The sequence below is a fragment of the Ursus americanus genome, chromosome 6 (genome assembly GCF_024610735.1).
Source record: "Ursus americanus isolate L20-20 chromosome 6, mUrsAme1.1.p, whole genome shotgun sequence".
Classification (NCBI taxonomy): domain Eukaryota; kingdom Metazoa; phylum Chordata; class Mammalia; order Carnivora; family Ursidae; genus Ursus; species Ursus americanus.
In genome coordinates this window covers 1,197,165-1,211,108 of record NC_142132.1, presented here as the reverse complement: position 1 = coordinate 1,211,108, position 13,944 = coordinate 1,197,165, and the positions used below count along the sequence as shown (strand labels likewise).

General features: G+C 53.8%; 1 protein-coding gene across 2 annotated transcripts in view; it reads right to left on the bottom strand.

Moving 5' to 3' along the window:
* Positions 1 to 13,944, bottom strand: part of STK32C (serine/threonine kinase 32C) — an 84,806-nt gene that overhangs the window by 67,885 nt on the left and 2,977 nt on the right. For both annotated transcript variants that reach the window (XM_087862531.1, XM_087862532.1), the window contains exon 2: positions 12,875 to 13,047. In XM_087862531.1, the coding sequence (XP_087718657.1) occupies positions 12,875 to 13,022 (148 nt within the window). In that variant the 5' untranslated portion in view covers positions 13,023 to 13,047. The remainder of the gene's footprint in view (positions 1 to 12,874; positions 13,048 to 13,944) is intronic.

Here is a 13,944-nt window from a genome sequence, read left to right as displayed (position 1 = left end):
GTGAGACTGACCCTTGCCCGCGTCTTCACGAATAGTCCTTTTATCAAACTCCGCTCAGATCGCCTGACTGACGTGTGCGGTCTCCTGCTCGGGAACAGATACCAGAACGGGCCCCGGGAAACAGGAGCTCCGGCGGGATTCTGATCCTGGGGAGCTCCCCTGTGTGTGGGGCCCACGGCTAGCCTCCTCTCTGGCAGGAAGTGGAAAACAAGTGCCCTCTGCCCTGGGCCTGCTGGGGGAGGAAGGCAGGGCCTTGGGAATTTGAGTGCTGGGACGGTTGGCTGCTGGCTGGCAGGACTGGTTCTGGAGGTCCCGGGGCTGCCTGGCTCCCGATGACTCCAGGGAGACTTGTCAGACAGGAGGGCGAGCCTCCCAGCATCCTGGAGGGACCCCTCCGCTGAGCCGTGGTGGTACCAGGTCTGAGCACAGACTCCGCGCTTGACCGTGTCACTCTCGCTGCGCAGCAGTTCCCAGGGTTGCCAAACAAAGCACCACAAAGTGGGGGCTGAAAATAGCAGAAATGGGTTCTCTCACAGCTCTGGAGGCTGGGAGTCTGAAACGGAGGCCTCAGCAGGGTTGGTTCCTCCTGGAGGTCCTGAGAGAGGATCCTCCCATCTCCGGGCTTCTGGTCGCTCCCGGCAATCCTGGCATCCCGTGGCTTGCAAAGGCGACCCTCCAGTCTGCCTGCCTCGAGACATCACGTTTCATCTGTGCGTCCTCGTCTTTGCTTCCCTCACAAGGATATTTGCCGTAGGACTTAGGCCCACCTTGATGCAGGACGATATCAACATGAGACCCTCACCTTAATTACAAAACCTCTTTCCAAACCAGGTCCCATTTGTAGGTTCTGGGTGGACCTATCTTTTGGGGGGTCTACCATTAAACCTGCCACAGTCCACCCTGTGGTCCCCCAACATCTACGTGCAGGCTGCGTGCAGAACACATGCACGGCATCCCGGCAGCCCCAGAGCCTCCGCACGGCGGCACCAACTCTGGGCCTACAGTCCCACCCAAGTGTGGTCCGCTCACCAGCCCCGGGTGTCATCACCTGACGCAGGGGCGGGCAAGACTCTGGGTGTGGCCCGTCCCTGCTTCCCGAGTGCACAAGCACAGCACAGACGCTTCTGTCCCAGAAAGAGGAACTGAAGGAACGAAGGAGTCGTCATTCCCCAGGAAATTCCGCAATCCCACAGGGAAGCTTCGGTGAAATTCCAAGGCCCGAGGGGAGCCTCTGTCAGCGGACAGACTACCCTGGGGGCCAGCCTTCCCTCTTCCTGACGGACAGCACATCCTTGCTGCTCGGGCTCTCTCAGCCCCTGTCCTGCTTGAGAAGCGGTGTGGGTCCCGTCGCCCTCTTTCCCTGTGTTCTGGATCTGTTCCTCTCAGTCCCAGCCTGCGGGCTTCTGCTGACCCAGCCTTCTCCAGGGCCTGGTACGTGTCCCGTGTGTCACGGCGGGTCTTTCACACAGGAGGGCCCTCCACGGATCTCCCCCCATGACCGCACCTGTACCCTGGGTTCTGCTGAGACGGCCAAGAGTATTCAGAGTCGTACAGCCAACCTTTCCAGCAAGTGGCTGTGCGGCCATGCCCCCGGCCCTCTCTTTAGAACATGCTTTCCCAACAGTCCATTTCCCAGGTTTAGTATTCTTTGCATTCTGGATAGGCCAAGAACCTCCCAAATCATTAGGGGCTGGTTCATTTTTGCTTAAGAGACCTTCCTCAGGGGCGCCTGGGTGGCTCAGTTGGTTAAGCGACTGTCTTCAGCTCAGGTCATGATCCCAGGGTCCTGGGACCGAGGCCGCCGTCGGGCTCCCTGCTCAGCAGAGAGCCTGCCGCTCCCTCTCTCTGCCTCTGCCTCTCCCCCTGCTTGTGCTCTGTCTCTCTCAAATAAATTAAAAAAAATATTTTTAAAAGACGTATCTTAAATAAAAAATGGTACTAAATTTACAAAAGAAGAGATTAAAAGGATGGAAAAAAGATACACTGTGCAAATACAATCATAACAAAGATGCTGTAACTATGTTCATATTCGGCAAAGTAGACCTCAAGACAAAAAGTATTCCCAGAGATAAAGACAAACACTTCATAACGATAAAAGGATCAATTCTTTAAAAAGACATCACAATCCTGTGTATGCATCTAATAAGAAAATGTCCAAGTACATAAACCAGAGCGAGGCGTTGTGACCCCTCAGAGGGGTCAGAGGGAGCAACGTACCTTCAGCTGAGATGGGACATCTTGGCGTGCCCCATACCACTGGCCCCTAGAAATCCACAGAGGTAGAAGGCCCTGGAGGTTCCATCGGACTACTTCCCATCCTCTGACATGTGAGTATCAACAGGCGCAGAGGAGTCGCTGCCTCCTGCCCCTGGGGTCCCAGCAGCACCGCGTCCTCAGGGTGATGGACTAGCGTGAGATCTTGTGCAAGGGAAAGGCGCTCAAGATCTCAGCAAACAGAGTTATGGCAGCTGGCTGGAGGGGGACGCGCCCCCGAAGCCAGACGGGGAAGGTGTCCTGTCTAAAAGCCACTGCTTCTGGGGCGTCCCTGACGGGGCTGGACAAAGGGGCATTGTGCAAATTAACAGCACACAGCCGCCGAGGGGATGCGTCCGTTTGTTCGAGTGATACACCCATACTGCGTGCAGCAGCCGCAACGGCGTCACCACCTGGCTAAGCTTATGACAACCCACCATTGTTTTCCAAGAGGGGGGCCCAACAGGTGAGTTCAACGGGGTGTGGAGGGGACCACCACCCTGGCACTTTCCGAGTCCTCAGTGGTGGCCCTGAGCTCTGCAGTCTCTCCAGAGGGCAGGGCTGCTTTTGGCGCACTGTGTGTCAAGGAAGAGGCAGCTCTTGGAGCTCCTCTTGCTTTTCCCCTCACTGCACAGGCCCCGGGCAGCAATGTGGGGGTTCTGCCAGCTGCTCGGTGTGTCTATTCCATCTGTGCCCCCTGAAACTGGGGGCGTGACCACCGGGTGGGTTCTGGAGCAGGCCCAATCTAAAACTCCACCGATCAGGGCACCCGGTGGCTCAGTCAGGTAAGCATCTGGCTCTTGATTTCAGCTCAGGGCCATGCGATCGAGCCCCACATCGGGCTCTGCACTCAGCGGAGAGTCAGCTGGAGATTCTCTCTCCCTCTGTCCCTCCCCTTGCTTGCATGCACATGCATACTCTCTCTCTCTCTCAAAATAAATAAATCTTTAAAAAAATAAATAGATAAAACGCCACTGATCACCTGACCTCCATAAGTCCCCACTCTGACTAGTGGGTCAACGTGAGGTTCTGGGTCTCCTAGGATTAATGTCCATTCAGAGCCAGTGTCCAGGACTCCCAAAATGTCTGATGACTTCCTTCCCCCAGTGCTCAGTTCCCTTGGTCAAAGGCCACCCGTCCCTTTGGGGAAGTCTGGGAGAAAGAGTAACATATACATTCTTGGTAGTGTCCTGGAGCTCCTCCTCGAGGAGACCTCTCCGTGCAAGGCACTCCGGGTGTCTGCACTGGCTCTAGTCTGGAAACTGTTGAGGGGCCATGGCTCTTATTTTTGTGAGTCAAGCTAGACTTTTGTTCACTTGACCTGGAACTCCTCTGACAGCACAGATCAAGTAAGAACGTAGTTGGCTTCCTCTCTGTCCCGCTGGAAGCCACAGGCCTGCCCCAGTCCGACCCCCGTGCTGCTTGGCCTCCGCTCTTCATCACGGTCAGCACACCCCCTTGCCTGTGGTGGCCGAGCGCCCCGCGGTCACTGCCCACGGGCGAAGGGTGAGCGCATCTTGGGGTGTACGTAGGATAGTCACGTTAGGTGGAATTTTGACCTCGTTCTGTCTTTGTTCGGAGGTCAAGTATAGTTTCAGGAGATGCATACGGTGCCAAGTTGACAAGGCGTAGACTCGTGCAAGGGTTTGTTTTATGTGTCGACCCGACGGGGCTACGGGAGGCCCAGAAGCTGAAAAAACGCGATTTCTTGGTGTGTCTGTGAAGGTGTCTCTGGATGAGATTAATATTTGACTTGGTAGCTAAAGAAAGCAGACTGTCTTCCCCAAAGTGGATGGGCATCATCTAAGCTGTTGGGGACTTGAATTCTCTCTTCTGGAGCCAGGCTGCCCACCTTTTCCTGTTCTCGGACATAGGATGGAGGTCCTGGCTCTCAGGCCTTCAGACTCTGAGACCTACACCTGCTACCCCCCGGAGCCCCATAGCCCCTTCCCTGGTTATCAGGCCTTTAGCCTTCAGACTGGGAGTTAGCCCTCAGCTCCCCTGGTTCTCCAGCTTGCAGACGGCAGATCCTGGTGCTTCTCAGCTTCCGTAACCACAGGACCCAGTTTTTATAATACATCCCTTTATGTATATCTCTATAGATCCCATTGGTTCTGTTTCTCCAGAAAACCCTGACTCATACGACAGCCCCAGAAAAAAACAGACGAGCCCCAGTCATAGTAGGAAACTTAAATCCCCCTCTCTCGGTAACTGATAGAATAAGCACACACATGCAAAATTACTAAGGACGCAGAAGCTTGGGGAAACCATTACCCACCTTGCCCTAACCGGCACCTAGAGAACACTATGACATCATCTGCAGGGTATATACCACTTTCAAGTGTGCAAGGGATATTCATGGAGATAAGCCATATCCCAGGACTGAGAAAAAATTTTCAGTAAACTTCAAAGTTTTGAGATCATACAGAATATGTTGTCTGAACACAACAAATTAAATAAGGCATCAGTGATAGCAGATGTCCTAAAAGTCTATGCGCATTCTGAAATTAAGCAATAAACTTGAAATAATCCACAGACCAAACAATAAATCACAAAGGCGATTAGGACATATTTAAAACTGAATGACTATGAAAACCAACATAACAAAATTTGGGGGATACAGCTATTTTTAAATGCTTATAAGAAAAAAAATCAGACAAGTTTAAAATCAATGATCTAAGTTCTATCTTAAGGGGCTAAAAAAGGAAGAGTAATTTAAATTCAGTGTGAGTAGAAGGAAGGAAAAGACATGACAGCAGAAACCTATGAAACAACATAAGTGAGAGAAAAAACCAACAAAGCAAATCATTGTTCCTTTGAAGACAGTCAATAAAATTGGTAAAACCCTAGCATTATTGAATAAGAAAAAAAAGGGCAAAAAAAAAAAATGCCATATCAGAAATGGAAAAGGGGGCTATCACTACAGAGCCTGATGAGATTAAAAGAATAATCAGGATGGGACGCCTGGGTGGCTCAGTCAGTTAAGAGTCTGCCTTTGGCTCAGATCATGATCTTGGGGTCCTGGGATCGAGCCCCATGGGGGCTCCCTGCTCAGCAGCGAGTCTGCTTCTTCTTCTGCCTCTGCTGCTCCCCCTGCTCGTGCTCTCTCACTCTCTCTCAAAAAAATAAATAAAACCTTGGGGCGCCTGGGTGGCACAGTCGTTAAGCGTCTGCCGTCGGCTCAGGGCGTGATCCCGGCGTTCTGGGATCGAGCCCCACGTCAGGCTCCTCCACTGGGACCCTGCTTCTCCCTCTCCCACTCCCCCTGCTTGTGTTCCCTCTCTCGCTGGCTGTCTCTCTCTCACTCTCTGTCAAATAAATAAAGAAAATCTTTAAAATAAATAAATAAATGAATGAATGAATAAATAAATAAATAAATAAATAAAACCTTTTAAAAAACCCAAAAGAATAAAAAAAGAACAATCAGGGAATATTGTAGAAATTTTGTGCCCTAAGTTCACAACTCAAATAAACTAGTGAAGTCCTTCAAAAATGCAATTTATCAAGATTGATAGAGACTCTGAATAGGCCCACATGTGTGCACAAAATTGAACTCAAAACATTCCCACAAAGAAAACTGCATTTGCAGAGACAACCAAGTATCTGTATGAGAACCATAAACTCGGGCCCCTTCATGAATCCTAACTCAGAAGAGACCAGAGGCCTCCGTGTAAGAGCCGACACCACGCAAGTTCTGCAAGAAAACCCGGGGAAACCTACACAACTTTGTGTGAGGCAAAGACCTATCAGATGTGACACCAAAAGCTCGAGCCATTAGAAAACCTGCAAATCTGTCTTTACTAGACTTAAAAACCTCTGTGCTTCAAAAGATACCATTAAGAAGACAAAGAGACGAGCCACAGACTGGGAAGGAGTACCGCTAACCGTATTTCTGGTGAAGAATAGACAACGGACTCGTACAACTCAATTATAAGAAAACAAGCAACCCAGTTAAAAGGTGGACAAAAGACGGACACAGACGTTTGACCATTGCACACAAACGGCTAATACACGTACAAATGTCCTCAACACCGTTAGTCATCAGGCCGATGACAGTTTAAGCCCCGCTGAGGTCCTGCCATGTGCTCGCTAGACCGGCTGTAACAGAAACCACAGGCACCACCGCAGGCGGCGGACCTTTCCCTGTGTCTTCTTAGACCCCGTTGCTGGGGCGTGTGAGTCAGACCGACGGCACACAGACGAACGGCAGAAGGTGTTTATTTTCTGTGCACACGGGAAGCGTCACAAAAGATGCTGCAAAGCTCAAAAAGGTGTTTGGCCCGGGGGTTTATATACCATTTTAACAAAGGGCAGTAAATTCTGGGGCAGTGACAAGACGAGGGAAGGGGGACAGCGCCTTCGAGGAGGGACATCTGGGCCCTGACTTGGGGGCCGCGCTCTTTCCCAGCGGCCCTCACCTAAGATAATCCTCAGCTCAGGGGGCACATTCTGTGGGGGCTCTTCTCAGCCCCTTCAGATTCCTTGTGTTCTCAAGGATGTGGCCGAACTGGAGCCCCCATGTTCTGCTGATGGAAACGACAGCGGTACAGCCACCTTGGACAACAGTCAATCCCTAACAATTCAAGCATGAACCTACCATACGACCCAGCAGTTCCACTCCCAGGAATCCACCCAAGAAATACAACATATGGCAGCTCAAACATATGCACGTAAATATTCATAACAGCATTATTCTTAATCTCGCCAGCTGTACGTAGTGCAAATATCCACGGTGTGGAGAGCAGGGCAACCGTGTATGCACGTGACGGGAGACTGTCTGCAGTGGGAAGGAACGGAACACTGATGTCCGCTGCAACAGGGATGGCTGGGAAAAGCCCGATGAACGACTATATATTGTATGATTCCGTTTCTGCGGAATGTCCAGAGAAGGCAAGCATGTGGAGGCAGAAGGCACAGCAGTGGGAAAAGGGGGGACAGAGGTGTTCTGAAGCAGGAATGTGGTGCTGGTCCCACAACGCTATAAATTTTCTAAAAATCATTGAGTGGTGTCCATACAATGGGCTGCAGTCAGGGGTCTTTTTGTTTGTTTGTTATCTTTCCACTTTTATGAGAGTACAGTTGACATACTGCCAAATCCGCCTGCGGTGCCTCAACACACATGGTTTAAGAGATCGCAGACAAGGGAGCGGGTGAAGCGGCTCCTTGGGTAGGGCAGAGGTCCATGCTGGACGGAGCTGCTCCCCAGTCGGAGCTGGCCTAGCGCCATCTTGGACATGGTCCCCGAGGGCTGCGTCGAGGGGTGAAGTGACCCTGTACCAGCTGGCTGTTCCCACGATAGTTCTGTACCACAAACCACCCCCAGCTTAGCTTGACCCCCGAGAACTTGCATCTAAGGCACGCATCTCTGGGTTGGCTGTGGTCTGGCAGATCTCACCAGGAGTGGCTCTGGGCCATGGATCCAGGCCAGGTCTGTCCTGCGGGCCTCTATTCTTCTGGGACCAGCAGGCCACTCGTGTGTTTCCCACACGAATACAAAGGAGCAAGAGGTCAACTATGCAAGGGCCTTTGGGACTCTGCCCGCACCCCATCTGCTCCCATGGTGGGGGAGGTCGGGAACAGCTGTGTTCCCCAAAAAGGAACAGCATATGCACAGTGCCAGGTGAGATGGGCTGGGAGCACTGGCTGGCTGGAAACGTGGGGCATGGGGAGGAAGGTCCGATTGTCACAGGCACCTGTGGCCCCGCGGGGCAGGTTGGAGACAGCTGATCGAAGCCCTGGTCCCGGGTTGTCTCAGCGGCCACACACTCTCAGGCTTGTGTCACAGCCACTGAGGGCTGGATGGGACGGCCCGGGTCAGAACCACAACATGACATGCTCCGGTTGCACAGCACACGGGCTCCACGTGGCCCGCGGTCAGGTTATGGGCTCACGGAGAGCCGTGGGCCGTGGGCCACCTACACTTGCTGTTCAACTCATGCGCTCTCGGCCTCCGTGACTGGCTGACTTTCTTGTCCTTTCTTTTTTTTTTTTTTTTTTCCATGTTTTAAAAATAGCCCACATGTCAGGACCTCAGTTCTTTGGGACAAAGCCCAGCCCCCTCACTGGGAGCTCCGGGGCCCTGGCAAGTCCTCACCCTCCCTGACCTCGAGGTCCCTCATTTGGAACAACCAGGGCATGCACCAGGTCAGCACCCCAAGTGGCAGAAATGGCTTCAAACTGCCCTGTGATGAGGCAAGTGGCACTCTATTTATCCGACATTTTCTATTTCTGCTTTTTAAAAATCCCATTTTAAAAATTCCCTCTCCCTGAATTAGCTCTGTCTCGCTTACTCTGAACTACTCGACCCCTGCTAATAACAAGAAGAGAGCACAGAGGTAGCTTCCTGCACTGCCTCGCTCCCCGTCCACCTGGCTGCTGTGGTCCGTCCCCGGCTCACACCCATCCACACGCGGGAGCATCCTGAACCCTCAGCCCCGGGCCCCAGACCTGGCCCATGGCGTGTCCCAGACACGTGTAGTGAGGCAGGCAGACGCACGTCTCCTGGGAGGCAGAGCCCGTGTCCTCCCGGGAATTCCTGCAAACAGGCCCCATGCAACATCACACGGGCTCATCAGGGGGTGAGGACTCACCCCGTCCGTCACGCCATCAGGGGCTGCCCACCCACAGGCAAACACTGACCTAAAGTCACTTGTTCACATCTTGTTTCTTGGGCGGACGCGGGATTCAGAAATCTTTTATTTGCCATTTTCGCCTTTTCCAGGGGTTCCATCACTCCGGAGCAGCGGGATGAGCGGCCATCACCAGCCCACGCTTCCCTCCGAGCCCAGAGCTGGTGGCTTCTGCCAGCTGGACTCCAGTGGGCCAGGCCAGTGCCTGTCCCCACCCAGATGCTGGACACCAAGCCATCCTCCATGGCCGCCGTCCTCTCAGAGGTGCCCAGCGCCACCTCCAAGTGAAACTCAGGCTCAGGGCCTGCCCCAGGGGCTTGTTGAGGAGGACGGATGAGGACCACATGGGGAGGACGGATCTGGGGGAGGGTCCCCCCAACTTCTGACGCAGTTCTCTACAAATGCTCCTGAAATCTTCAGGGAAAAGAGCTATGCTTCTGCATTGTCCTCAATCCTCTCTTCAAACAGGTAATAAGATAAAGGACAGTTTCAACTTTTTGCGGGCCCTGCTCCTGGGCTCCCAGGGAAGCTACGTGTTGACATTTACCAAGGTCAGAATGATTCGCCAAACCTCAAAGCATGGCTCTCTTTCTGCCCCAGGGCACCATGTGCTTCGGCTTTGTTAAAAACATACCCCCAAAGGAGCATTCCAAGCAGACAGATAAGCGAGAATCCTCCCTGGTTCCCATAAGACTCCGCTCACGCAGCCCTGCACCTGCTAAAAACAGGAGATAAAGTCTGCAACTTTCTGGAATATCCTTGGTCATGACGCTTTGTAAGTCTCCCCGTGAAGACATACACAACCCTGCCCCAAGCGTCCCTTCCCTGGAGCGCTCTCTCCTTGTGAAGACGCACGTCTGAAGGGGCAGCTGTCCTCACTCGGGCTCCGAGAAAACTCCTCCTTTCTCTTTAAAATTTTAAGAAGTTTTGTTCATTTGCGTGAGGCGGGCTTGTTACCGCCCTGGCTAACGCATGTGGTTTTGAAGCCACGGTGGCGGCGGTGTTGACGCGAGTCTGCAGCAGGAATCAGGCTTCTCTGGGCGTTGCGAACGTACCGTCTGGCCGGTCAGGGAAAAGCGGCCTGCCCTGGCTGGGGCTCATGGCACGAGCACAAGCTGGCATGGGGATGTGTGCCACTGTCACCTCCCCGGGAGAGGCCGCACTGCCGTGCTCTCAAGGTCAGGGTTGTGGGTCAGCCTCTGCAGGAGCCAGTCAGCACCCCTCTGGCTGGGCAGCCGCCTCTGCTGGGAAGGAGCCAGACCCTGAAACCGAGAGGCTGGGTCAGTGCGGGGTGCTCAGCTCGGATCTGGCCCAGGCCCCAGGCACCTGCTGGACATGGAGGCAACGGTCACGGTGACATTGCCCAGCCCCCTGGGAGCGGGAGCAGAGTGCCTCGCTGCTCCATGGCTGTCGGACCTGCGCCAGGGGCCAGCGGCCTCGTGGTTCTTGGTGGAGTCCTCCTCAGGGTGTGAGCTTGCTGCTTCTAGGGCCCCAGAAAGGCCCCCGTGGAGAAATCACTTCTGTTTTAGAGTCTTGCTGCTGGAGGGGATCCCACTTTTTCATGCTCTCCTTAGATGCACCCGGAAGGAGGGGAGTGGTCTGCAGCTGGGTGTGAATCCAGGCTCTTCACTTCCCCGGGGACCGTCTGCAGCCCCCGGGCACCACCCTGTGTCTTAGTTTCTCCCATGTGAAATCAGGGTAACCCCCCCCCCCCCAGTGTCATTGAGACGAGCAAGGTGCTGGGGTCAAGCTCCACTCAGACCTCGTGGCCATCCTACAGAATACCCTTCACGACCACTCCGTTTTACAGATGACCGACAGCGGCTTGGGAGTGACATCTCGGGAGGACCTGCCCGGGCCCGGGCGTGAGCAGGGACGGGTCAGGACCCCAGACTCCCTCCCCCAGCCACTGGACAACAGACGCTTGCCGCCACAGTTCTTCCTTGCTCTGCCCAACGTGACACACGTAGCATCCGACGCTCTGGAGCGCAACCCTGAAGCCCCCGTGAGCCGCCACCCACCACCGGCGCCCCCACCAGATTCCTGTAGCCGTGGCAACAAGTACCACAGAGGGGGCGGCCACTCTCCCCAGCCATCAGGGTGTGGACGGCCGTCCTGTCCCTGTGTCCTCACCTCCCCTTCTCATAAGGACGCCCATCAGAATGGATTAGGGCCCACCCTAGTGACCTCATGTGACCTCCGTCACCTCTTCAAAGACCTATGTCCAAATACTGTCACCCTGAGGCACTGGGGTCAGGACGTCCACGTATGAACTTCAGGGACCACAACCCAGCCCAGGACACCCCCATGTGCACCCCCGTCTCCTCCCCCCACCCAGCCTGGACTGTGGGCCAGCCCATCCCTCGGTTTCCTCCTTCTTAGAATCTCAGCATTCCCACCTGCACCTTACATCTAGTGCTGCTTGTATGACAAACGTTTCCTACTGCGTGAGGTCTCTTGGGATCTGCTTTTTCTGTCAAAAACTATTGATAGAATTCACCCCTATGTTGCAAGAAGCGACTGTTCATTCATGTCATGGCTTTCCCTTGTCCTGGGCTTTGGGTCCTTTCCAGGCTTTGCTGAAGTGGGGGAGAGGGGCTGCCATGGGTGACAGTATTTGGACAGTATTTGGACATGACTCTCCGTTTGCTTCCCTGAAGCCTCGGGGTGAGCAGTGGGGTCACCGCAGGTGGACTCAGCCCTACCCGGGGTGCAGATGTTTTCCGAGATGCTCCCCACAAACGGACACCCCCCCACAGCAGCAGGACCTGGAGGCTTACCAGCACGGGGACTCCAGCCTTCTTTCCCGCCAATTGAGTGCTGTCTCGTTTAGGATAAAATTGTTTCCCTGCTAGCTTGTTACAGTGAGCATTTTTTATATCTTTCTTGGCCATTTATTTTTCTTCTACTGGGAGTTGTTGGTGCCTATCTTTTGCCTATTAATCCACATAAACCTATTGTTTTTATCTTTTTAAATTGAATTATAGGAGTTTTTATGTATTCTGCATACTAATCTCCTGAAAATAAGAATTGCCAATATCTTCTCTTGCTTTTGGCTCAGCTTTTAATTTTCCTTATGGCGCGTTGTTGCAGGGCCCTGAGGCTCTGGCCAGTCGCCGTGGCAGCAGCAGGAAACAGGGATCAGGTGAACTGTTCCCACCCCGCTGGGCATGAAGACCCAGGTGGCAAGAGCCCAGCAGACGCTGGCCCCGGGAATATGTCACAGCTCAGTCTATGCAAACAACAGCCTTTAGTCTGATGCTGAGAGCCGAGCACCCCGGTGTTCTGTCTCCCCTCTGTGCACCCACGATGCCCGCCCTTTGCGCGGCATCCCCTCCGCCCGGACTGCGTCATCTGTCCCGCTGCCGCTTTCTGAAACGTGAGAGCACACGGTGCACGTGGAGGGGGAACAACACGCCAGCGGGACAGACACGAGCACATCTTCATTTGCTCACTCACTCAAATCTGACTGGGCTCCCATGTGCCGCTCCTGGGCCTGGCCTCCGTGCTGACACCCTGAGGGGCCCCCCAGCCACAGAACAGCAAGGTCCCACAGACCCACATTTTTTTGCACTGAGGGGCTCACAGGAAGTGAAGGACATCGCCAGCGGACAAGAAAGTGACTCAAAGCCTAGTGTCTCTGGAGGAAGGGGCTTCATCCCCAGAGAGGAACAGGGGAGAAGAGTGGTCCAGGACCTGGGAAGATGGTGGGGGGGGCCTCTGAAGGACAGGACAGCCCCCGTCCCATGGCGGGTTGGGGGTAGAGAGCTGCTGCTTTGCCGGGATTTGAACCCTTGTCCCCAACAATGCAGAAAGTCCCGCTGCCCTCTCACCCCGCTACATCACCCCCCCCCATTCCCTGAGCGCCTGAATGCACAGGGGCCTGAGGAAGGGTGACTGGCACCCCCAGGCCATGAGGCTGGCAGGGGTGGTCTATGGAGCTAAACAGCTTGTACCCAAATCTCAAGGTCGAACTTACCACCCAGGCTTACCTGGAACACAAGGAGTCATCCCACGTCCCTCCTGAGGTGCCGGAGACCCAGCCTTTCCACCGTGGTCCTCTTGCCCTCCTGAGGCAATCCCACTGCCCGCACTGTGTGCGCTTAGAGGGCAAGCAGCACGCTTGAAAACCAAGGTCATCTTCCCTTTGCGGCCTTCCTTCTCTCTGGGGAAGAAGGATGAATTTCAAGCACTGCGTTTCAGAACAAGGGCATGGCAGGCAGAGCAGAGCTGGGGCCAGCTGCTCCAGAGAACACAGAACATCTTCCAAAAAGTAACTTCCAGCCATCGTGACTTTGTGAAGCTTACCTAGAAACGCTTACTCTGTTTTTAAGTTTCTATGTAGTAGATTTCAAGTTTTTAAAAAATTTTCTCTTGTTTTCTTTTGTTGAGGGAGTATATTAGTTATTGGGAATCTATCAAACGTAACTTATAGCAGTTTCATACCAAGAAATTAAACAGGAAAAAATAAAATAGAGCAAAACTCTCTTACATCCTCTGCGTGAAAAACATTTACGTCCACTGTTGGTTCACACTCAGGCCCTTCTATGAGTCCCTCCACCCACGGCCACCACAGATTGTTTTAAAAAGAAAACATTAAAAACCCCAACAGTTCCATAGACCAAAAATGGAAGAGAGACGCAAAACAGGGTGCAGGATGGAGACTTCAGGCCTGCAGGGCTCCGGGTCCAAAAAGGGGCTGGGAATGCTGTCCCTGAGGAGCGAAGGGTCTAAAACTGCCCCCAGGAAGTGGGGAACAACAGCCTGGAGCATGACCTGGACTCAGAGCCAGGACAAGTCTCCCACTCCTACGGCAGGAAGTTGAGAAAGAGAATCACCTTCTGCACCAATGACCCGAGGATCGCCAAGAGGACAGACCTGGGCCCTGCTGGCTCCATGACTGCACCTGCACTTCTCAGTGGGGGGCTGCGTAAGAGTCCCGAGCACCCAGTGCTGCACACATCATTGCCACAGAGGCCCGGAAGGCTGAGTCCGAGGTCCTGCAAGCTGAGACACAGGGAGGGTTGAGCAGAGAGAGAAAACGGGACACAAACCCCTTGAT